Source organism: Gobio gobio (genome assembly GCF_949357685.1).
Source record: "Gobio gobio genome assembly, chromosome: 19".
NCBI classification, from domain to species: Eukaryota; Metazoa; Chordata; class Actinopteri; order Cypriniformes; family Gobionidae; genus Gobio; species Gobio gobio.
Window position 1 is genome coordinate 15,177,693 of NC_137112.1, and position 25,122 is coordinate 15,202,814.

General features: G+C 39.8%; 1 protein-coding gene across 1 annotated transcript in view; it reads left to right on the forward strand.

The window, feature by feature from the left end:
• slc6a11b (solute carrier family 6 member 11b) overlaps window positions 1–24,276 on the forward strand; it is a 37,599-nt gene extending 13,323 nt beyond the window's left edge. The window contains exons 7-14 of the mRNA XM_079844458.1: window positions 4,660–4,763; window positions 6,463–6,587; window positions 9,702–9,814; window positions 14,638–14,775; window positions 16,800–16,902; window positions 17,705–17,805; window positions 17,885–18,055; window positions 22,834–24,276. Of these exons, the coding sequence (XP_079700584.1) occupies window positions 4,660–4,763; window positions 6,463–6,587; window positions 9,702–9,814; window positions 14,638–14,775; window positions 16,800–16,902; window positions 17,705–17,805; window positions 17,885–18,055; window positions 22,834–22,983 (1,005 nt within the window). The 3' untranslated portion in view covers window positions 22,984–24,276. The remainder of the gene's footprint in view (window positions 1–4,659; window positions 4,764–6,462; window positions 6,588–9,701; window positions 9,815–14,637; window positions 14,776–16,799; window positions 16,903–17,704; window positions 17,806–17,884; window positions 18,056–22,833) is intronic.
• Window positions 24,277–25,122: the final 846 nt, after the last annotated feature.

A 25,122-nucleotide genomic window follows, 5' to 3' on the forward strand; every position in this document is an offset into this window, starting at 1 on the left:
GTGTCTGAAGCTGGTGCTGATGCAACCGTCAAGCCTTGTTTATACTCAACGCGTCCACACGAGTGCAAGGGTGTGCACAGCAAAAATTATGCCAACGCGGAGTGGGCGGTCGTGCACGTTGGGTTTTGCAAGACCCCATTTCGCCTGCCGGTATGCAGCACATTCTTTGTAACAGCGTGCACGACTCCACATCCGAAGATGAACGAGTTCTAGGCAAATCTAGCCGAGCATGACGTCTCATCATACCGGCACCCAGTTTGCACATACAAATGAGGTGCTTATATTTACAAAATGAGCCTATAAAAGCAGAAATAAGCCCTTTTAAATAAAGTGATCCATGTTTAATAAAAAAAAAAAATCACGAAACTAAATGATGACTAAATGTTTAGTGAAATTAGTAAATATTTAAGAGATCGTTAATTTAGTTGTATACATGTGTGCATATATTTTGTTCTCATGTCACAAGTAATAATATCAAGGTTTACTAGTTTTACATAATTCTTTTGTAGTGTGGTTTTTGGTGAAGTGTACTACGTTGTAAAATAAATATCATCACTTGTGTACATTAGCCCATTTCTTCTCGACGCTTTTTCTTGATGGTTTATAAAAAAATTACTCGGAGTCGCCCTCTGTCGTTTCAGAGAATAGCACAACGGCGAGCGCGTCAAGTATAAACGCCTCATCCGTTTGGGGAGGAGTGCACGCAGTCAGCGGAGGCTTGCGCTGTGGAGCCAGGCGAAAGTATAAACAAGGCTTCATTTTTTGTCTTGGATTTTACCATCTTGTATTTTAACTTCAGGATAATATTGATATTTAATATTTACCTTCAGGATAATATTGAGAAGAATCAAATCAGCAGTGGTGGAATGTAGAGGTCCCATGTCTAGATCTGGTACTCGGCAGCCACCCATAAGAGCCTTTGTGGATGACCTAAGCAGCTTCAGTTCCAGGGTGCAGATGGCTTCTCCAGGGGCTCCAATGTCTCATCCTATGGGCAAGGAGGAGTTCAAATCTAGGTCCCTGGTCCTAAAGAAAGGCAAAGTGGCCGACCAGTTCCGGTTTACCTTGGATGGGTCTCAAATTCCATCAGTAGCAGAGAGACCAGTCAAGAGCTTGGGAAAGATCTTTGAAAGCTCCCTGAAGGACACAACCACTCTCCAACAAACCAGGAACGATGTGACGAACTGGCTCACTGCAGTCGACAAGTCGGGGCTTCCAGGAAAGTACAAAACATGGATGTACCAGCATGGAATCCTGCTGAGGCTTCTCTGGCCCCTTCTCGTATATGAGGTACCCACGACAACGGTAGAAGCACTGGAGAGAACCATTAGTCAGTTCCTCAGGAGGTGGTTAGGGCTCCCTTGGTCCCTAAGTAACATCACACTCTACAGTTATTTCACCAAGCTGCAGCTTCCCATCAGCAGCTTGTCCGAGGAGTTCAAGGTCACACATGCCCGGGAGGTCTTGATGTACAGAGATTCCTCTGATGCCAAAATCTCCTCAGCTGGAATCTGCGTTAAGACGGGAAGGAAGTGGCAGGCACAGGAAGCGGTGGACAGAGCGGAGGCACGGCTGAGGCATGGTTGTTAACGTGGTTGTGGGACGTGCAGGCCTGGGCAGTTTTACTAAGTCACGCTACGATAAAGCAAGAGGGAGGGAAAAACGTCAGTTGGTGCAGGACGAGGTGCGGGCAGAGGAGGAGGAAGATCGCCTGACCAAGATGGTTGGGATGCAGTAGCAAGGCACCTGGACTATGTGGGAGAACGGCGAGTAGCGTTGTGGAGATCTGAACCACTGCGCATCAATTCCTCATCCGTTTGGTGTACGACCTTCTACCTAGCCCATCCAACCTACAGCGCTGGGGCTTGGTAGACTCTCCAGCATGCCAACTGTGCCAAAGGAGTGGCACACTGGAGCATATCCTCAGCTGCTGCCCAAAGGCTTTGAGGGGTGGGCGGTATTGCTGGCGCCAAGATCAGGTCCTCAGGGCTCTGGCAGATTCAGAGCAGTAAGTGTCAGTATCCCTCCAAGCATACCATCTCCTTTGTCAGAGCTGGGGAGAATGCACAACAGCAGCTACGCTCACCAGGTGGGCTCCTCTCCAATGCAAGAGACTGGCACCTCCAAGTGGACCTGGGAAGACAGCTCAAGTTCCCGAAGCACATCACGACCACTTCACTCCGCCCAGACGGGGTGATAACATCGGAGTCGACCAGGCAGGTGGTCATAGTGGAGCTTACTGTCCCCTGGGAAGACTTGGAGGAAGCAAAAGTATGCAGAGCTGGTTGAGGAGTGCAGGAACGGCGGCTGGAAAGTACGCAGTGAGCCAGTGAAGGTTGGTTGCCGGGGGTTTGCTGGACAGTCGTTGCTCCGAATACTCAAACTCCTTGGAGTTAAAGGACAACTGTGCAGACGATCAATAAAAAACATCTCAGAGGCTGCCGAAAAAGCCTCATGATGGCTGTGGATCCGGAGGGGGATCCGTGGAGTAGCACGCCACTTGGACACAGCCCGGGGACTGATCAACCCCGGCAGGGTTGCCCGGTCGAGGGTGTCTGTTGATTAAAGACCCGAAACACCTGTTGACCCCGGGATCATCACTGATGACGTGTCCAAGTTGCACCAGACGGTGTATGTTAGAACAGAAGCATTCAAAATAATACATTTGTTTGTAAATACAGGACAGAATTATTATAATCATACATATATGAAGAGGATAATACAATTCCTATAAAGAAACAATGATAACAAGAGAAGAATAATTTAAATAAAACAAATAAAAACAATGAATGAAAGGAGAGAAAAAAGCTGTTTGAACTTAATCACAGTCATTAGAGAGGATTCCTTTTTAATATTTTTTTTGTATTGCTAGTTAAACAAAAAGACTTGAGCAGTGAGTCTACCTCAATCAGAAAATGTGAAAAAGTTGGAAGTGCGCCCATAATTTGTTTAAGGATAAAATATTTGGCAAAAAAAAAAAAAAAAATTAAGATATATTCTTTAGGATGCGACTGTCATAGTGACAACAGCCAGTCATACTTCTTTTCCGGTTTTGTATAAATGCAATTGGCTAGCGTCTGCGCTAGCCTATTTGCATAGGCGATCTGATTGGCTGACACCTACGTTAGTGACGCGATGCAATGGAACCCACAACGCATGACGTCACCCATTCAAAGTAAATGAGAAGCGTGGACGCTGACTCCCCGTGTGAATGCACTACTGGTGGAGTGTGTAGCTTTTCATTTCTTAAACAACCATGTAGGAAGACACATCATGGCCATATTCCAGGATGTCAATGTCAAGATCATCAGACTCAAATTGTGAAAGAATGGTTGGGATGGAGCATGAAGAATCATTTTAACACAGTGAAAGACCTTCAATTCACTGAAAGTCTTTAGGTTGTGCTGGAGGAGATTTTACAGAGTGCTGCACTATTTTTGGATTTTGACCAAAAATATATGCACCTCTTGATGGAAATAGCATCACAACATTTATTTCCATCAAGAGCTACATCCATTTTTGGTTAGGATCGTGTATTGACTTTTAAGCATTTGCTTATTTAAATCCAGACAGCAACTTTTTTTGGCTGGGCAGTGTATTATTTGCTGTTAACTGGGAAAACTAAACTGTTATTATTGCTAGTACAATTACAGCCAGTAATTAGTTTAGTTTTCTTTTCTTGTTGCATTATTGTGCGCATACCCCTAACCAATCTAATGCATTTAAGTGGGACCCAAAAAGCTTTTACTCAAGTCAGCATGTCATGTGAGAATTTGTGTCATGTTGTGTAGTGTTTGGACTTTAATTGGGGTCATCTTTTGTAAATAATGATATGCCATTTTCCATATTGGTTGAATAAGTCATTTACACAGGATGCATATTCACATTCCTATATGTGCTTTTTCCCCTCGTTTTTAGTCTCGAGGTTTTTAGTCTTCACATAGCAGCAAAATAGGCTCAAAATACTCTGTCATTTATGATCATGCAGATAAAAGGTCTACTAAAAGATCTTTTTATGTGGCCACGTACAATCAAAACAAAACATTGTGCTTTTGTAAAATAAAGAAAACAAACAGGGTGCGCTTTCTGTCGTCTCGGTCTCCGTGAACTGTTTTTCTAGAGCACATCTCTAAACTGAAACAAAACTCAGCGAATACTTGTCAGACAGACATGAGCAATATGTCTTTATAAACATCTAAGTGTCTATTTTAAATTATCTAATTCAGAAATTAAACAGGTATTATCTGTTTATGTAATCTGTATGAAAAGAGAGAGATGTCAGTTGTTCTCATGTTGTGCTCGTCTTTTCGTCTGGAACAAGAACAAATGTAGGCCCTCGTCATCAGAGAAGAGAAAAGATGATGCTGTTATTTTGATTCAAGATTATTAAAACTATAATAATGTCCACTGATAAATCATTTAGAATCAACACTGCAATATTGATTTCATGGTGATTTTAAAATGCAAAAAAAGTAAAATAATGGGTTGAAAGTGTCAGAAAAAACTGATTATTAATCATTAATGAACTCACAATTAATAAATGACCACATCTCATTTATAATACATGTAACTAGAGTATGTGTCTTAGGATCTTGCCGCAGTGACAGTACAATGAATAACAGCACATATGGCCGTTTTATTAATCTGTGATTGCTGCAGGTGTGGGTGGATGCAGGCACTCAGATCTTCTTCTCGTATGCAATATGTCTGGGTTGTCTGACGGCTCTCGGAAGCTACAACAGCTACAACAACAACTGCTACAGGTCAGAGTCCGTCGAGTCAGCGTGCTCTATCTAAACGTATTCTCTGTTTTGAGTAGAATATACACTCTAAAAAATGCTGGATTAAAAATAACCCAAGTTGGGTTGAAAATGGACTAACCCAGCGGTTGGGTTAAATGTTTTCTTAAAACAACCCAATCGCTGGATTAAAACAACCTAATTGCATTTTCAACCCAACTTGGGTTATTTTTAACCCAGCATTTTTTAGAGTGTATTATCTGTTGTCAAAGCTAAGATTTATCTGACACAAAGCATTATTAGCAGGCTAATTACATGTTACAAAAATATGTAACACACTATTGCCAAAAGTATTGGGACACCCCTCTAAGTCATTGAATTCAGGTGTTCCGATCACTTCCATGGCCACAGATGTATAAATCAGATGTATATAAACAGGGTACCGTGATAGGTTGCTACCACAAAGTCCATTTGTGAAATTTCCTCACTACTAAATATTCCACGCTCTACTGTTAGTGGTATTATAACAAAGTGGAAGCAATTGGGAACAACTCCAACTCAGCCACAAAGTGGTTGGCCAACGAAAAATCACAGAGCGAGGTCAGCGCATGCTGAGGCGCAGAGTGCGCAGAAATCACCAACTTTCTGCAAAGTCAATAGCTACAGACCTCCAAACTTCGTGTGGCCTTCAGATTTGCTCAAGAACAGTGCATAGAGAGCTTCATGGAATGGGTTTCCATGGCCGAGCAGCTGCATCCAAGCCTTACATCACCAAGTGCAATGCAAAGCGTGGGATGCAGTGGTGTAAAGCGCGTTCTCTTGAGTGACCAATCACGCTTCTATGTCTGGCAATCCCATGGATGAGTCTGGGTTTGGTGGTTGCCAGGAGAAGGGTACTTACCTGACTGCATTATGCCAAGTGTAAAGTTTGGTGAAGGGGGGAGTATGGTGTGGGGTTGTTTTTCAGTGGTTGGGCTTGGCCCCTTAGTTCCAGTGAAAGGAACTCTTATTGCTTCAGCATACCAAAATATTTTGGACAATTTGGGAACAGTTTGGGGATGGCCCCTTCCTTTTCCAACATGACTGCACACCAGTGCACAAAGCAAGGTCCATAAAGACATGGATGAGCGAGTTTGGTGTGGTTGAACTGGACTGGCCTGCACAGAGAACTGACCTCAACCCGATAGAACACCTTTGGAATGAATTAGAGCGGAGACTGCGAGCCAGGCCTTCTCATCCAACATCAGTGCCTGACCTCACAAATGCACTTCTAGAAGAATGGTCAAAAATTCCCATAAACACACTCCTAAACCATGTGGGAAGCCTTCCCAGAATAGTTGAAGCAGTTATATCTGCAAAGGGTGGGCCAACTCCATATGAAACCCTACTGATTAAGAGTGGGATGTCATTAAAGTTCACGTGCATGTAAAGTCAGACATCTCAAAACTTTTGGCAATATAGTGTATAAATGTTTCTGTTGAAATAACACTAAGGTAGAAGTGGGCATACAAACTTCTGTACATTTTACTGTGTTTATATAGCTGCATCAGAGATGTGCCATATTAACGGGGCTAAATGCTTATGGAATCAATTATAATCATTTTGTTTTTAGTTTGTAATTTTTGAGATCACTTTGACATGAAAGAGTCTTTTTGTCTGTTGGTCAGTCCACTGTGGTTCAAAGCTGAGAGGGGGTGAATACTTTTGCATTTGTGTTTTGTAGGGACTGCCTCATGCTGTGCTGTCTGAACAGTGGCACAAGTTTTGTGGCAGGATTTGCCATCTTCTCCGTCTTGGGATTCATGGCATATGAACAGAATGTGCCAATAGAGGCAGTGGCAGAGTCAGGTGAGCAAACATTTTTTGTTTGGGCTTCATTCTAATTAGCTTTAGTTCATTTATATAGAAAGGTAATATGTGTATGAGTATTTGAGATACAGTAGCCTACAGTGGGATGTCTAAGGCTGGTGTGTTTGGAATTTAAAGCACTTCTCAGAAAAGCTTTTTATTTTATGACTTATTCAACAATTCAGCATTACTTATTTACTGCAATAGAGCAAGACTGACTGTGGAAGTGACTGAAACACACTTTGAAGGGGTTTAGAAATCATCTGACTTTATTATTAAGAAAAATATGTTATTTGCTTTTTATTCAAAAACATATATTCCACTCGACCATAAGCGTAGTAGAGCATTGGTTCTCAAACCTGTTCCTGTACCATATAGAAAAATAAGACATATATGCTTTCATATAAAAATTAACTTGCCTTGCCTTGCCTTTCCAAAAAGAATCCATAAACCTTATTTAATACGCTTTTACTAGAGCTCCACTAATTTTTTTCTGCTGCCAGCATTATATAATAAACAGTAGCTCTGAGCTCGTATTATAGAATATTACTCTAGTGTTATGGCACAGTGATCTCTGCTCCTGGCCTGTTGCGTTTGGACAGGTGTCTCTGTGCTGCAAAACCCGAGCCAAGCCACATGGCATCGGTAGACTCTTTCACCAGGACCGTCATTGAGATAATTAAATAGAACCGTTTGTGCCCTTTTACAAAGTCTTGATGTTGTTTTCTGGCTCTACTAGAGCAGATTTTCCAGCTTGAATGTTGATTATTTCCCCATATTCTCCATTGCAGCTCCTCTCTTCCCAGTCTGTCAGTAACGCTCTGTTTAGTAGTAATGTTCGATTCTTGAACGAATTGTTCTTTTGAGTCGGTTCATAGGAAGTAGCCGGTCGAGCTGGTTCACTAATCGAACTGAATCAAACTTTAGTTCCGGCTTGGTGACACAAGACGCACAGCTGAAGTAGCACGTACAACTCAAAAAGAACCGAATGAGCCGGTTCAACCAGCTGTCGAAGTTTGCAGAGGATTACAGAGGAGTCCGATACTATTCAAGCCTGAGGCACGTACTGGAAATATGCTTACTATGACTACTGTTATTAAATAACATTTTATTCAAACTGGCAACCTGTCGAGAGATGTAAATTAATTTTACTATAGTTTATTGTGCATGCAGATTATATTTTAATTTGTTAAGAGAAATAAAGGAGTTTATAAGACTGGTTAAATCTTTCTATATACTTTAGACATGTAGATCATATCCGCATTTGTGCATCATCTCTGTTATGTGTGCTGTAGGTGCGAAACTTTTAGGAATCTTATCCAAGATTATATTGGTCAGTTGTATCCGACATAAACTGTGACCACAAACGCCATTAAAGGAACACTCCACTATTTTTGAAAATTGAGTAATTTTCTAAAGTTAAACAGTTGAGTTTGACCGTTTTTGAATCCATTGAGCCGATCTCTGGATCTGGCGGTAGCACTTTAGCATAGCTTAGCATAGATCATTGAATCTGATTTGACCGTTAGCATCTCGCTCAAAAATGACCAAAGAGTTTCAATATTTTTCCTATTTAAAACTTGACTCTTCTGTATAGTATATTTCCTAGCCATATGGGCCTAGAAAATCACAACTTTTCATTTTCCATCGGTCTTGTTATATCATGTACCAAGACCGATGGAAAATGAAAATTTGTGATTTTCTAGGCCCATATGGCTAGGAACTATACTTTCATTCCTGCGTAATAATCAAGGAACTTTGAGCCGTCCCATGAGTGCAGCGGCGCAATGATATTAAACAGCGCTGTGTAATATCATTGCGCCGCTGCACTCATGGTACGGCTCAAAGTTCCTTGGTCATTTTTTTTTAGATGCTAACGGTCTAATCAGATTCAATGATCTATGCTAAGCTATGCTAAAAGTGCTACCGCCAGATCCGGAGATCGGCTAAATGGATTCGTAAACGGTAAAACTCAACTGTTTAACTCTAGGGGAGTTGGAAAATGAGCCTATTTTAAAAAAAAGTGGTGTGTTCCTTTAACTTAAGTGAATGCAATAATCAACAATATGCGTTCACACAAATAATTTTTTAGGTTTATGTTTCAATATGCGTCGCCACAAATGATTTTATTTGAATGTTTCCTTGATATAAGATGACACTGAGTTGTTAGAAAATAAATGCATAGTGAGCATTGCCTGATGATGTAATTGGTTCATTGACACAAACTGTTCGAAAGAACCTGGCTGCATCCGAAATTGCGTACTATGTGAGTAGTTACTAAATTTGAATTTGAACGAACTTTGCAACCGTTAAAAAAGTATGTTCTATATAGTATGAATGAATGTAGTATGAATGTAATCCAGACGTACTACATACGCCATGCTGTCATGATCATGTGACCTACCAGCGTCAGTTGCGTCCCTTCACCGCCATTCATAAATTGTCTCCCGTGGACTCATGGGATAGTAAAGTGTCCATCGTATGCACACTTCAGGATCTCGCCGGAAGTAGTAGGTCATCCAGGTACTTTTCGCAGACTGTTTTTCAAATACTATGAATTCGGACATACTACTCTGTTGGCGGACTGTTTTTTGCATACTATATAGTTGAGAAGTATTCGTTTTTTGGATGCAGTTCCGGTTCACGGAAATGAATCTGACTTTACATCACTACTACTGTTTAGTTCCGTTTGAAAAGCACACTGTGCTCTGATTGATCGGCTGGAGTACTGTGTTGTGATTGGTGATTGGTTTTTGGGAATTGGTTCCAACACATTACTAACTAACTCAACCAGGCTCCGCCCTTTATTTTGCATATGAATTATTTAAATGAGGAATATTGTGACGTGTTGGTTCCCAGAAGACTACAATGGAGACAGTTCAGGGAGTTCAGAAACACTGACACTGATATTTTCATGCTCAAACAGCAACATCACACACTAAAGACAGATCAACATGGACAACAGCATAATAACCTCTTTAAATTTGATGCATGCTCTCTTAGAACCCAAACAGAACGTGAAGGTCATGGTCAATTTTTGCCCCTCAATTGGACCAACTTTGTACCAATTAAAATCAGAAAGTGTTAGTTATTTTATTGTGAAATGTATTTCAGGTCCTGGCTTAGCATTCATAGCGTACCCTAAGGCTGTGACCATGATGCCGTGGTCTCCGTTGTGGGCCTGCCTATTCTTCATGATGCTCATCTTCCTCGGACTCGACAGTCAGGTAACAAATGCACACACTTTCGCCCTTTAATAATTCACTCAAGAATAACATTTCTGCCACTATCAGGCTGTCGAAAACAACACTGTAAAACAGTAAGAAGATCACAATCAAACATAAACTTTAACCGTAACTTCACAGGAACATGCAGACAGGCAACGGAAACACAACCTTACATAACAGTGACTAGACAAAGACAGAAACAAGATAATTAACTAAACACAGCTGAACAGAAGAGGGTAACCCAGGAAACAGAAAAATGGGAAGAAACTAAGACAAAGGAACGTGACAGAATCAAAACACAACAGGAAGACCAAACAAGCAGACAGATTCAAATTCAAAACAAAGGCGTAACTTGATGATGCCTTGATTTCTCAGAGCTTTTATTCTGCCGCAGACGAGCGCTTCCACTTCTTCCGGTAACGCAGTGCTGCTTTATCATTTTACACACAAGCTACTCTGTGCGTTTGCTCGGTGGCGACTATGAGACACTTGTTTACACTGCAGTGAGCTAGATCCATATTAGGCATAGGAAAACATGGTATTCATGGTAAATCAAGAAAACCAGATTTGAACAATTAGATCAACTGTGTTGATTAGTTTTCTGTCTATAAATGTATCCAAACAGTTGCTCACCCATCTAATAAAACACATAATGTACACAGATAAGGCATAACATTATGACCATTGACAGGTGAAGTGAATAACACTGATTTTCTTCATTAAGGCACCTGTTAGTGGGTGGGATATATTAGGCAGCAAGTGAACATTTGTCTTCAAAGTTGATGTGTTAGAAGCAGGAAAAATGGGCAAGCGTAAGAATTTGAGCGAGTTTGACAAGGGCCAAATTGTAATGGCTTGACGACTGGGTCAGAGCATCTCCAAAACTGCAGCTCTTGTGGGGGGTTCCCAGTCTGCAGTGGTCATTGTCTATCAAAAGTGCTCCAAGGAAGGAACAGTGGTGAACCGGTGGCAGGGTCATGGGTGGCCAAGGCTCAATGATGCCCGTGGGGAGCGAAGGCTGGCCCATGTTGTCCGATCAAACAGATGAGATACTGTATGCTGGTTCTGATAGAAAGGTGTCAGAATACACAGTGCATCGCAGTTTGTTGCGTATGGGGCTGCATTGCCGCAGACCAGTCAGGGTGCCCATGCTGAGCCCTGTCCACCACCGAAAGCGCCAACAGTGGGCACGAGAGCACCAGAACTGGACCACGGATCACTGGAAGAAGGTGGCCTGGTCTGATGAATCACGTTTTCTTTTACATCACGTGGATGGCCGGGTGCGTGTGTGTGGCTTTCCTGGGGAACACATGGCACCAGGATGCACTTTGGGAAGAAGGCAAGCCGGCGGACACAGTGTGATGCTTTGGGCAATGTTCTGCTGGGAAATCTTGGGTCCTGCCATCTATGTGGATGTTACTTTGACACGTACCACCTACTTAAGCATTGTTGCAGACCATGTACACCCTTTCATGGAAACGGTATTCCCTGGTGGCTGTGGTCTCTTTCAGCAGGATAATGCTCCCTGCCACAAAGCAAAAATGGTTCAGGAATGGTTTGAGGAGCATAACGAGTTTGAGGTGTTGACTTGGCCTCCAAATTCCCCAGATCTCAATCCAATCGAGCATCTGTGGGATGTGCTGAACAAACAAGTCCGATCCATGAAGGTCCCACCTCGCAACTTACAGGACTTAAAGGATCTGATGCTAACATATTGGTGCCTGATATCACAGCACACCTTCAGAGGTCTAGTGGAGTCCATGCCTCGATGGGCCAGGGCTGTTTTGGCAGAAAAAGGGGGACCAACACAATATTAGTTAGGTGGTCATAATGCTATGCCAAATTGGTGTATTAAAGCGTATTTGGAGTTTCCATGGTTTCTACAAATAAAACTAGAAATCGAGGGTAATGCGGGTATGATGTCATTGATAGGTGACGCACACACAGTCCGTGTCCTGGTTAACATTGCTTATTTCTCTGGATTTAAACATTCTTGGAAACATTTGGGATAATGTACACAAGTCAACAAAATATATAACACTGTTCTGGTGCTTTTTGGATATTTTAATAAAAAAATCTTACATATTGTGCCTTTAATGTAATTTAAAGCTACACTGTGTGATATTTTCCCCCATCTAGTGGCGAACATGTATATGACCATCCAGTGAATTTTAGTTTCTGTTCCTCTCAATTCCGATTTCGTTTCAACTCCTACGGTGGCCGATTTAGTCCAAGATTAACATGGCTTCCAGTTCGACCTCGTCCACATTCGACACGGTGCCTGTGGGATATTCTGTGCGCAGTGGGATGGTTGGAACTCAACTAGGGATGAAACGGTATGGAAATTTAACATCACGATTATAGTGACCCAAATTATCACGGTTATCAATATTATCACGGTTTTGTTCAAATGAGATGAAAGTGTTCAAAAAGAACAGATGCACACACTTAAAACATTTAAACAAGTTTTATATTTGAAATCAACAAACAACAAATAAATCAAGCAGCTCTATGCACTTTTTTAAGCTAGATTCTATTCTGTGCGATTTCCTTCCTTATAATGGCCGTCGTCAATAGCAACGCATAACGCATAAATAATAATAATTTGTCGTAAATATAATCTCTAATATTATCTCTGTAAATATATTCAAGCAATATTCTCATCAGTGTTCAGCAATGATGCATTTTAATCTAGCATATTTTTGTGTAAGAGTACAAACAGTAGGCCTATCCTAGTGAAATATGCATATTTCCATATGATTTGACAGTTTATTTTATTAAATATCAAAAGGTATGTATCATACCTGACACCTAGATGAACACCTTACAGTCAGTTTTATGACTGTCATTCCCTTCAAATGCTTTTGAAGTCAGAAACGTGTATAACGTTACCAATGTTGTGTGTAACTTTAGAGACGGTCCCTAAATTCGCCTGCGTTATGCCAGTCATTTCAGATGCGCTGTGGTTCTGCTGTTTGTTTTAAACCATTTCCGCTGCTGAAATAGAACAAAAACAGTCGACCACGGTATGATGAATGAATCTCCTGCGTACATTGCACGTTTATCTCTGCTTTGAGTAGATTTCAGCGAGTGAGAGCTGCGCGCGCTCTTAACAAAACTCCGGCTGATCTGAACGCCTCTGATTATGAGACTACGTCGCTTTCATAAACTCAATAGAAACACGTGTAGGCTAAGTGGTTATAATGCGCAACGCGATTATAACAGATGGCTTTTGAGAAGACTATAATAAGTTTAACAGTCAGAGTGGCAATAGTGTGCAGCCGAAATAACGTTACACCCGCAAATGGCGGTTGTTAATGTCAAGCCCTGATTATTATCCCTTAAATGTCACCCTAGTCTTGTCTGAATGTGTTCGTTTGCGTCACCTTATTATTTCCCAGACGTAGTTTTGGTATTGAGGTCAAAGTCCACTTGCCTTGCGTTCGTAGTTTTGAAGTGTTCACCCTATTACAGCGACTTTCTTCTGGCATGTTCTTCAGACAGGGTGACTTCGATTAAGTTTCCCTCAGGACTTTTGTAAAAGCCAAAATATGACCACACCTCAGATTTGGTCCTTTTAGATATCTGAAAAATCTCCAGGCGCTGTCACTGCCTTCTGACATTTATTCCCATTCAAAAGACGGCAGTGCGCTGCGCCAGACTGACGCTGACTGGACATGATTTACCGCGAGTTTTCACAATCGTGATAATCACACGCGGTTTTAATGATAATTAAATTTTATACGATATTACTAACCGTCACTAAATTTTATCGTGGTTAATCGTGAAACCGGTAATCGTTTCATCCCTAAACTCAACTGGCCTAATTATTCGGCTAGAAAGAACTGCAGCTAATACAGAGTGAACTTTGATGATAGTAATGTTTATTAAGTCATCCAATTGCAAGGCATAAACAGGTTTGCGTGGATATGTACATAAATGTGGTTTCTGTGAGAGAACATAAGGATGGTAAATATACATACACAGTTAAGAACTGTATAACTATAAGTTACATTTGTATAATGTAACCGTAAACCAGAGCTTATTGTACCATATATAGGCGCTAAATGCAGCTGCATTAAAAGGAGCGGAGCTGCTGCTGCTGCTGCTGCTGCTGCTAACAAGCGGTGTCCGGTTACAAAAGTGTGTGCGCCACTTTAACGTTAGCACTGCAGTGCGCTCTGTATAACAATTGTTAATATGGCGCGAAGCAGAGAATTTTGTACAGTGCAATCGAGTATTAAAACCGGTTAAAACGCGAAAGGCGAAGCTTGAATGGAGGTCAAGATGGAGGGGCAACATGGCGACCACCGTTAGATCCCGTTACCTTATGTATTTTCAATGGCATATTATAAACTTACGAGAATACTTTATTACTTGAAAGAAGTAAATATACATTAATGAGCACATATATTTTTGAAAGAACTAAGTGTTTTTAGCTAAGAATAGACTAAAAAAGTTACACTGTGTAGCTTTAAGTTGAAATGACTTAAACCTCCGAGTTGATTGTACTAAAAAAATTAAGACAGCAACTTTTTTTTACAGTGAAAGCAATAATATTAATATTTACCAGATTTGATATTTTACAAACATTAATTTGTGTTTTTTTCTAATTTTGCTGTTGTTTACAGAGGTCCCAAAAATGTGGACACCGTAGCTCCACTTAATGAATGTCACTGTATTATATACAAAACATCACAACTAGTGTCAGTTATTGTAAAGACAGATAACAGAAACACATTTCAAAAAGGGAAGGTAGTGAGGAGAAATATGTTATTTTAAGTTAAAGATAATATCCCTGCGTCATGCTCCTCTCTCTCTAGTTTGTGTGTGTGGAGAGTCTTGTGACCGCGATCATCGACATGTATCCCAAAACCTTCCGCGTGGGCTATCGGAGAGAGCTTCTCATCCTGGGAATGTCTGTGGTCTCCTTCTTCCTGGGTCTAATAATGTTGACAGAGGTAAAGTCACCACTTTATTTTCTTTCCAGTGGTATCCGTATGTTGATATTTAGTAAAACACATCTTCCATCACAGATAGATGAACATAGATTTGTTGTAAGCACTCTTTGACACAATAATTAATCTTATAAAATAAGCATAATACATGATAATGACAAATCCAGGTGTTGTGTTTGTCAAGGACAAGCAGATTTGCTGTTTACATCATCATGTTGGTTTGACATGCTTGAATTAATTTTGTTAATCTATGCCCCTTGATGTTGTTTTTAATGTGTAAAAAAGCGTGATTTGTAGTGGGTTTTCCCTGTAATGACAGAGACAGTGTCCTGGCGTATTGCTGTCAGTCCCTGACATGTTACTGCACTTTGCATTTATGGCTGGAGTGAGGGTAAAAATAGGCCTGTGTACAGGCAGAGACAGGAGGACGCTCTCCACCAGTAATGTGCAGTCAGGTGAACGCTTTCACTCGGTGTTTCATGAATAAAGCCATCCAACTGTGGAAGCGTCTCCGGTGTGGAATGCCCGACATTCTCTGTTACTAGGATGAGAGGGAGATGAAGATGCTTTGAAAGCAATTTTCTATATGGCAGTAGTGCTCTCATTGATCCATAAAATGCAGTGAACATGTGAGTATCCTCATGATGGTTAAAACCATGGTTATGTGATAACATAAGTTTCCATTACACATGCAAAATTGTATTATTGCATAAAACATTTGCGAATTAAGCAGTCTTTCCATTGCATGTATTCAAGAGAACACAATTGTCTCTTTCCCCGCCATCATAAATGAGTTTTGTCTCAGAGCGTCCTCTGCTGAGGCAAAGCCAACATTTTTTTTGCTCATTAAGGGAAATGTTTTTCCATGCGCTTGTCTTCTTATCAGATAAAAAAAAAGATGTCCCTCAATTGACCAGATTAGTTTTTATGCACATTTCTATTATCTATTTGCATCTTGGCGTTACCATCCAGCATTTGTTTATGTGAGATCCCAAAATTTGCTTAAAAATAGGTGGATGGAAACACAGTTAGTGATATATTATCAAATCAATAGTAAATAAAATAATTGTGTTATAAACAAGCCTGGGTGCCACAAGGAGAGGTTATAATATTTTAGGACAATCCACATTTGTAATTAAATATTAAATGTAGACTGATTGATTGATTTTGGTAATTTCACAGTTGTTAAATTTGCATATTATTCAGTAATTGCATTTGAGTTGTAAACGTTAAGGAATCCCCCAGGGTTCAGTGCTGGGACCACTTTTATTGGCATATGTAGATTTATTATATTTGAGATATAATGTCCTAACTTTGCTCTGTTTCCATCCAAAGCTGAGAATTTAATGCATGTGCAAAATTGGAGTATTGCATAAAACATTTGAAAATAAAGCAGCGTTTCCATCCCCACGTGTTCAAGAGAACAAAATCATCACTTCCTGGCTCAAAATATCAGTAATAATCTGTAAGTTGCTCAATCGAGCTCTTTTCCCTCCATCATAAATGAGTGTCGTCTCAGAGCGTCAGGCGAAACACACACACACAAACACACACACAGTCATGTTCTCTAACGTTGGGATGCTGGTGTTTGGGAACACAATCGTGTGAGACGCTTCTGGAGGAATTAAACCAAATCATTCTGATCACAGACTTTGACTCCGCCGTTTCAGAGCCACCAAACCAACATTTGAGATGTTGCAATGCCATTGGTCTGCTGGTTAGGCCAGTTATCCAATCACAGAGTCACGTGAGGTTTTTGTTGCGGAACGAGGGATTTACTCAGTAAATGTGTTTCCATCGTAGTTTATTTGCATGTCTTCTTATTGTATAAAAATGTATCCGCCTCAATTGAGCGCATACGTTTTTATGTGCATTTGTATAATTTATGTGCATGTTGGCATTTTTGTTGCAACATCCCAAAATTCCTCCTAATAAAAATAGGAGGATGTAAACATATCATGCCACACCCACAGTGCTCTGTTGTCTTGTGTGTTTGTCCTGTGTGTCCTCTGGCTTTGCTTTGTTAGGGTGGCATGTACGTGTTCCAGCTCTTTGACGCGTATGCAGCCAGTGGCATGTGTCTGTTGTTTGTGGCCATCTTTGAGTCCATCTGCATTGGATGGATCTATGGTAAGACATTGCTTTGTTTCTGACTATAACAATATTCATCACTTAATATGAACTTCTTTCTTACTAAGCATCTATAGTCTAGCGATTCTCTGCCTCTCCCTCCTTAACTTCCAAGTAATACACTGCAAACAAAAAACAGTGTTCTTCCGCAGTGTTTCTGTCTTGTTTCCCAGTACAAATATCGAAACAAACTTAAATCAAGATACATTTAATGGACAAGGATATCAAGAAAAAAAAAAATCAAAATGAATTGGTTATGCTTAAAATAAGAAAAAAAATATCAGTGGGATCAGAAAAATAATCTTGTTTTCCCTTTGAAGAAGTTTATTTTTCTGACCCAATTGGCATAATTGGTCATTAGCATAAACTCACTTCATTTTGATACATTCTTAAGTAAACAACATTTTTTTGCAGTGATGTGTAGCATATCTTTATGAATAAGCTCCCACAGAAACAAGCTCTGAGATAATAAACTCCATCAAATTACTATCAAACAGTCACATTTTGTCACACGATGTAGCAAGACCAGCTGTAATCTATCAGAATCTGACATGGGCATGTGCCAGCAGATTCTTTTCTGTCTGAATTATTCATGTCCATGTTTACAGTATTATCAGATTTCTGTAACTGTAATGCCACCTGCTGGCAAGAGTCATACAGTGCATGTAAATAATCATTGAAATATGTTTTCAAGCAGAGAGAAACGGCCATCTCAGTGTCCTTTAAATTTAAGTATTTTTTTAGTGTATATATACATACAGTGTATTTTTGCTGAGAGACATTTTAAGTTATTTATCCTCAGGTGGCGACAGGTTTTATTCGAACATTGAGGACATGATTGGATACAAGCCCATCTTCTTCATCAAATGGTGCTGGAAGTACTTCACACCCGGCATCTGTGCTGTGAGTTGAATTTGATGTGCCAAGAGTGGAGATATTTACAGTCTGTGAGTGATTAATGCTAAGCTCTTGGTCTTTTCAGGGCATCTTTCTGTTCTTCCTGATCAAGTACAAACCGCTCAAGTATAATAATGTGTACACGTATCCCGACTGGGGTTATGGGATCGGCTGGATGATGGCCATGTCCTCTATGGTTTGCATCCCTCTGGGAATCATATTCCAGATCTGGAAAACGGAAGGAACTTTCCGTGAGGTAAAAGCCTTTTTTTTTTGTGAACCTGGTGTTATATGTTATAGTTTGTTCGGTTTGCACAGCATCATTTTATTTCTAATTTCTAATGCCTTTTTTCATCACAAATTATAGCATCAGAGTAACAGAAATTAGTTGCATTGAAAAATTAACATGAACGTGAGAATGTCTCGATATTTGGGTTGTCTTTTGCTTTAATGACACTGAAGCTACATGAAGAAAACCTGATGAATATTTTCTCCATTTGCTTACATTTGATCAGTCGCCTAGAAATAGACAAATCTTTCTTCATTGTACATGATAACGTTTCGGCAGCGGCTGTTTTCACAAAGTGCAAAGTGCAAAGTGCAAATAGCGAAAGATGCAATTTACACAAAGTGTAAATATAGCAACAAAAAGTATTTTCTTTGCGCCAAGTAATATGTTAAACATTTTGCACATTTGCACATACTGTTTATGCAAATAGTATGCAACATATTCAGTGTATTTGATTGTATTTATTAAAATCATAACTGGATGCTGCCTTATTGGGACATTACTTGACCCTAAGGCCCTATACCAACCCCAAAACCTATCCATTAAATGCTTTATTACCACTATTAAACACCCGTCAGGCATTTTATTTCCACTTTTTCAATATTTTAACAGAGTGTCTATTTACACTAAGTGCAAATAGCCCGACGTGTTGGCAGAGGCTATTTACACTAACTCCACCCACTGGCATCTGGTTGGGCCAGACATAACTCCACCCACTGACATCTGTTTTGGCCAGACATAACTCCGCCCACTGGCATCTGGTTGGGCCAGACATTACTCCACTCACTGAAATCTTTTTGGGCCAGACATAACTCCACTCACTGACATCTGGGCTGCGTTTAGCCCCGGGCAAAATGTTTTTTAAATGGAAACGGTTCTGCGTTGAGCCTGATGAAATCGATATAAATACGTGTTTAATACTGCAAAATACGCTCAATGCAATCACTGCCCTTGCCGTCCAGAATAAAAGAGAACATCCCCATCCCATTTAATACACTTTTTTATCTCCTGGTAATCAATTCTAATTTAAATCATTTTATTTCTAGTTCTTACTTTTTTAATACCTTGTATTTTCTTTCTAATTTTTATGTAAAACACTTCATTACCATTGTGTATGAAATTTGGTATATAAATGAACTTGCCTGGCAATGAAGCTAAAAATATAAACAACTACATCATCATGTTGATATGCTATATTTTTTACTATAAAACTCTTACGACAATCATGTCTTCTAATATCTTAAATTGTTGCGTATGCCGAGCTGCAGCGAACGCATTTGTAAACAACTTTACTTGGACCCATTGTACGAACTGTCTCTTTAATACTGCGTGGTTTATATACACGTTGCTGCTGATTGGGCTGACATATTTGACACACCCACCAAATGAGAGAAAACGCATCTCAAACCTGTTGCACACCGTTTCCAGGAACCATGTCGTTCAACCCGAGAACCGTTGCCAAACGTTGCGCACCGATTTGAGCTTGAGCTCCTGGTTGGGCCAGACATAACTCCACCCACTGACATCTGGTTGGGCCAGACTAAGTTACGGAAGACGCTGGACTGTCAACAGTACCAATAGTGCAAGAATATTGTGCTATATAAATGCAGGTGACTTGACTTGACAATCAAGGGTAAGGCACATAGCAGAACATTTTGAGTTCGAATCCACCTTTTGCCAAACTCGCTCTACTCCCTTTTTCCATCACATATCAGATCAAAAAGGCATTTATTTTCAATAATATAGAAAATATTAAAAAAGTGGAAATAAAGTGTCTAACGTGTGTTTAATAATAAAGTGTTTAGGGGTAGCTGTAGGGAGGGCTTTATTGTCCATTTAAGAATTGTAATAAATATAATTTATTTATATAACAATTTACACTCTATATTATTATTGCATACCGTGTATGTACAACAACACTGAGGTGCAAATAGTACCTGCCACTATTTATAAGTATAAATAGCATCTAACTACTATTTACACTTATGGCAAAGAAAATAATCTACTACTATTTTTACAGTGTAAATAGAATCTATCACTAATTTCACTTAGTGTAGATAGCAAATCGCTAAGAAAATGCTGCTCTTTTTACTTAGTGTAAAAATAATCTATTGCTACTTGCACTTTGTGTAAATAGAATATATTGCTATTTAGACTTGGTGTTAATAGCAGCTATCACTATTTGTACTTAATGTAAATAGAATCTAGTTATCGCTATTTGAACTTAGTGCCATATTTTAAACGCTACTCCAAGCTAATATGCAATGAGAAAAAGGAGAAGAATGAGTCGAGTAAATAGCGGATTTGAACTTCGGGTAGAACTCCAACCGTTACTCTCCACACCACTCCTCCTGTTATCAGACAGGTTTCTCTTGTCATTTTATCTGGTTCAATCAGACATCAGTGGGCGGGATTAGTGTAAATAGCTTTTGCCAACAAGGCGGCCTATTTTCACTTGGTGTAAACAAACACTCTGTAAAGTTTCTTTGTTTATTATTATCTTTAAGTCAAGCTATACTGTCAGTTCAGCTTTGCTCTTTGTCCCTGATAAACATCACTACAGACATGAGTCATCATTTCCTACACCCCCCTTCACTGTCCTTCATTCACCCGACTGAACCTTTCATATTTCTGCCAATGATTTTAGGTAGGAGGTAGAAAGTATTTTTCAGCATCTACTTGAGAAAGAAAACATATCTCTTGAGGCGCCGTGACATGCCAAAGATGAAAGCAGCTCTGGCACTGCGGATGTAGAGATATAGTGAGCGTAGCGCAGAATTGATGGCACAGAGTAGGTGTGACACGGGCGCTGCCCTGACGTGACCCCATTGTGCCATGTCTTATTGATTGTTTCTGCTTCAGAAAACATACAGAGCTGTGTGATGAGGTTAGTGTACAACACTGTAGAAATATTTTTCCAATAACATATCTAAACATCTTTAAAACAAGAAACAAGCAAAATAAACTGAGTAACGGGCCAGTCACACAGAGCATGTTTTTACATTCTACTTCAATAACTTTCTATTGCTTTTCTATGTAAACATGCACTAGACAGACATATTTAACCACTGCGCTCACGTCTTACATCTTACACCGTCTCGCTCATGACACTGCATTCTAAAAACAAGTTAAAAGAAGTTCAACTTTTAAAAAAAGATTTTTTTTTTCATTCCACTTACCTGCGTCTCACGATTTAAACAGTAAAAACACATCCTGTTTGAACCGGCCCTCAGATAATATGTTTATTTTTCTTACCCCATGGGAAATTTTAGTAACATTTGTTAAAAAAATAAAATAAAATAAAAAAAATGAAACAATAATCAACAAGTAGGTCTATAATTCCTGGAGAAGCATTCTAGTTCAGTTCAATGGCAGTTGCTCAGCTAGTGCATGAATCATGCATATGTAAATGTTAATCTGGCATATTTGCTTAGGCCACCACAAAATGTTTTAGGCCAATCACCTGAGCTGTAAATTTCATGTGATTTAATTACTCTTCCTGCTGTATCAGTAGCCAATGAGCTTGCTGCTCAACCTTCATATACTTGGTCAGCATTTGCTGAGGCAGTTTGTGGTGCACTTTCAGAAACCCTCCACCTTCCCTAGCTCCACCTGTATAGATCTGCTACGGGTCATTCATCTATGCTATATTGTGCAGCAGCAGCATGTCTTACTTGCTCAAAGCAGCGTGTCGTGTGTATCTATTGACAGTAGCAAGTCCTGTACTTGCTCTGCAGCAGGAGCAGCAGCAATAATCATCAGCAGCCATAGCAGTAGCAGCAGCAGAAATAATAGCAGTGGCAGCAGCAGCAATAACATCAGCAGCAGAAATAACAGCAGCAATAAATGCAGCAACTGCAATAACAGCAGTAGCAGCAATGACAGCAACCGCAGCAGGAATGACAGCAGAAATAACAGCAGCAGCTGCAATAACAGCAGCAACAATAACAACAGCAGCAGCAGCAATAACATCAGCAGCAGTTGAAATAACAGCAGCAGCAGCAGCAATAACAGCAGCAATAACAGCAGCAGCAGAAAAAACAGCAACATCAGCAATAACAGCAGAAGAACAAACAGCAGCAGCAGCAACAGCAATAACAGCAGCAGCAGAAAAACAGCAGCAGCAGAAATAATAGCAGCAATAAAAGCAGCAGCAGAAATAACAGCAGCAATAACAGCAGCAGCAGAAATAACAGCAGCAATAACAGCAGCAGCAGCAATAACAGCAGAGACAGCAATAAAAGCAGCAGCTGAAATAGCAGCAGCAGCAATAAATGCTGCAGCAACAGCAATAACAGCAGCAGCAGAAATAACAACACCAGCAATGACAGCAGCAACAATAACATCAGCAGAAATAACACCAGCAGCAGAAATAGAAGCAGCAGAGATAGCAGCCACAGCAGAAATAACATCCGCAGAAATGACACCAGCAATAACAGCAGCAACAATAACATCCGCAGAAATAACAGCAGCAATAACAGCAGCAGCAATAACAGCAGAGACAGCAATAAAAGCAGCAGTAATAGCAGCTGAAATAACAGCAGCAGCAGCAATAACTGCTGCAGCAACAGCAATAACATCAGCAGCAGAAATAGCAGCTACAGCAGAAATAACAGCAGCAGAAATAACAACAGCAGCAACAATAACATCCGCAGAAATAACAGCAGCAATAACAGTAGCAATAATAACATTATTATGCTTATTATATTTGTATGATTATTATACTGATGATTATTATTTTGCAGAGGATCAAGAAGCTGACCACACCCAGCCCTGATCTAATAATGAGGGGACGCGTCGCCTCCAGGGGTCCTTGCGCTATCAATGATGCTGATGCCAAAATGAGGGCGGATGGCAAGATCTCCACCATCACAGAGAAGGAGACACATTTCTAAACCCAAGACACGGACATCACTGGCACAACAGACAGAAACGTGAAGAAACAAATATCTTTGCCTTTATTTTTAAAGAGAGAAAATTATTATCACATTTGTAGTGTTGCTTTTTTGCACAAACAGGTAACACATCACAATTTAACGCCATGATTTCTATCAAGAGTGTATCTAAATCTAGACGAAACCGTTGTCGTATTGCATAACTCTTTGTCACATTAGTCATTTCTGTATGTGTAGAATGAAGCCGAGGTATAATGTGCTGTGATATGCTTTTACACGTTGCCTCTCGGCTCAGTGCAGATTACTGTAGAGTTCTGTTCTAATGGATAGGAGATGTATTGATGACCACTCCAAACGTTGGCTGTATGTTTGTAGATGAGGCTCAGTGTTGTCAGATACGCTGTGATTCGCTGTCCTTCAGCTAGCATTGACTCGCGGGGCGAGCGTGACGTAGCGAGCCCATTCTCCACGCTGTCTTACGCGGCTCGAATTCTTGGCCATTTCACACCAATTAAACTGAGTTTGATTGAAGGTGACAGACCAAACAGTTTATCACTATGATTTTTATTTTATTTTATTATTTCAGGCTGGTGATCCAGAGAGTCATCTCATCATGAACCCCTCATTAAAGTTCATGAATATTTAGTCTATTTAGATGTTTTTTTTTTTTTTTTCATGGTTTGCATGTGAGGACAACATGAAGGGAGGTGCCGTGGAATACAAAAGTGCACATATGAAACAGTTCATACAGGTCTTTTCAAGTATCATACAACTCACTATAATCACTGATAATATAGTCTGCGTTCACGTTCAGATTAAAAATTGTATTGATGCACCATTATTAAGTCATTAGGAAGCGGTGGAAATGTGTTTGAATAACCCATGCAATGCCACAGCCATGAGTCCTCTGATCAAACTGTACTGGATCTGTAATGTACTATCACAGTGAAGAGCACTTTTTGTCCATAGTTCACTCAGGATGCACTGTGAGCCCTGTGCACATGCATGCAATCTTTGGTCTGGTCTGGTCTGTTCCATCGTGACATCATCAGTTTGTGCAAGTAAACTTGTGTGTGTTTTAATATCCGGTTAACTTTTCAGATATATGTATATTTTTACATGTCTTTAGTTGTTTGTGTACTATTTCTTGATGAAAAAAAAAACCTTTCTCTGAGGACTTTTGATATGTCATTCAACAATCAAGTTCTAGGTATATGATGGAATTGTTATATGTGCTGTTTACACAGATTTTGGTATTCACAGAACATATGAATTGTGTGCTTACTCATTTTTAAAAATAAAAATTAAAAAGGGACCGATCTGTTTGGGTGTCTCGTTAATTTTTTAACTGCTGTTTAACCCCTTTACTATCACCCCCCTTTTTGAGAATAGACGTGAAAATGCACTATCCAAACTTAAATGGCTTTCATTCAAGAATATACATAGACCTAGGTTTGGTCTGGACAGTTTGCACATTAGTTTAAATTTACTGTAAATGAAATGTGCTGTACTTTTTATTTTATATAAAAAATATATTTTACAAAATCATTTCACTCTAAAATTACTATAAAGTAAAAGCCTAAACAAGTTGTGTTCCAAATTAAAATTGTTTTTGTTTAGGCACTGTACCAAAAAATAGCCACATTCCATTTATTTAAAAAAAAAATGCATTTTCCTGTAACAAATTAACCACTTGAACTGTACAGGAATGACATCATTAAGTATATACTTAAAATTTTAAATGTCTGTGGAGGAGCTCTGACCTCATATGTGGTACCATTTGTGGTACCTTGGAGTCTCTACTTTCTAGAGAAATGCATCACTTTGGCATTTGTTTTACACAAAGTAACTTATTTACACTAAATTACTCTGGGACCATTTCCGCCTGGATTTGGTCTACCCAAATTGAAAAGCTTCCCATACCCACATACAGTGGTCTAAATACACAATGTTGTTGTCATTTTACAGGAAACCCTTTGAAGTTACATAAAACACTGCTAAAAGTGATAAACATGTAAGTATATGTTGTCTGAGCTGTAATAATCCCCCCAAAAAAGAGACGCTTTACATTTTTTTGGGTTATAAATTCATTTTTGAAAGTGTATAACAGAAAATACTGGAAAAAAGATTTTTGTCTGG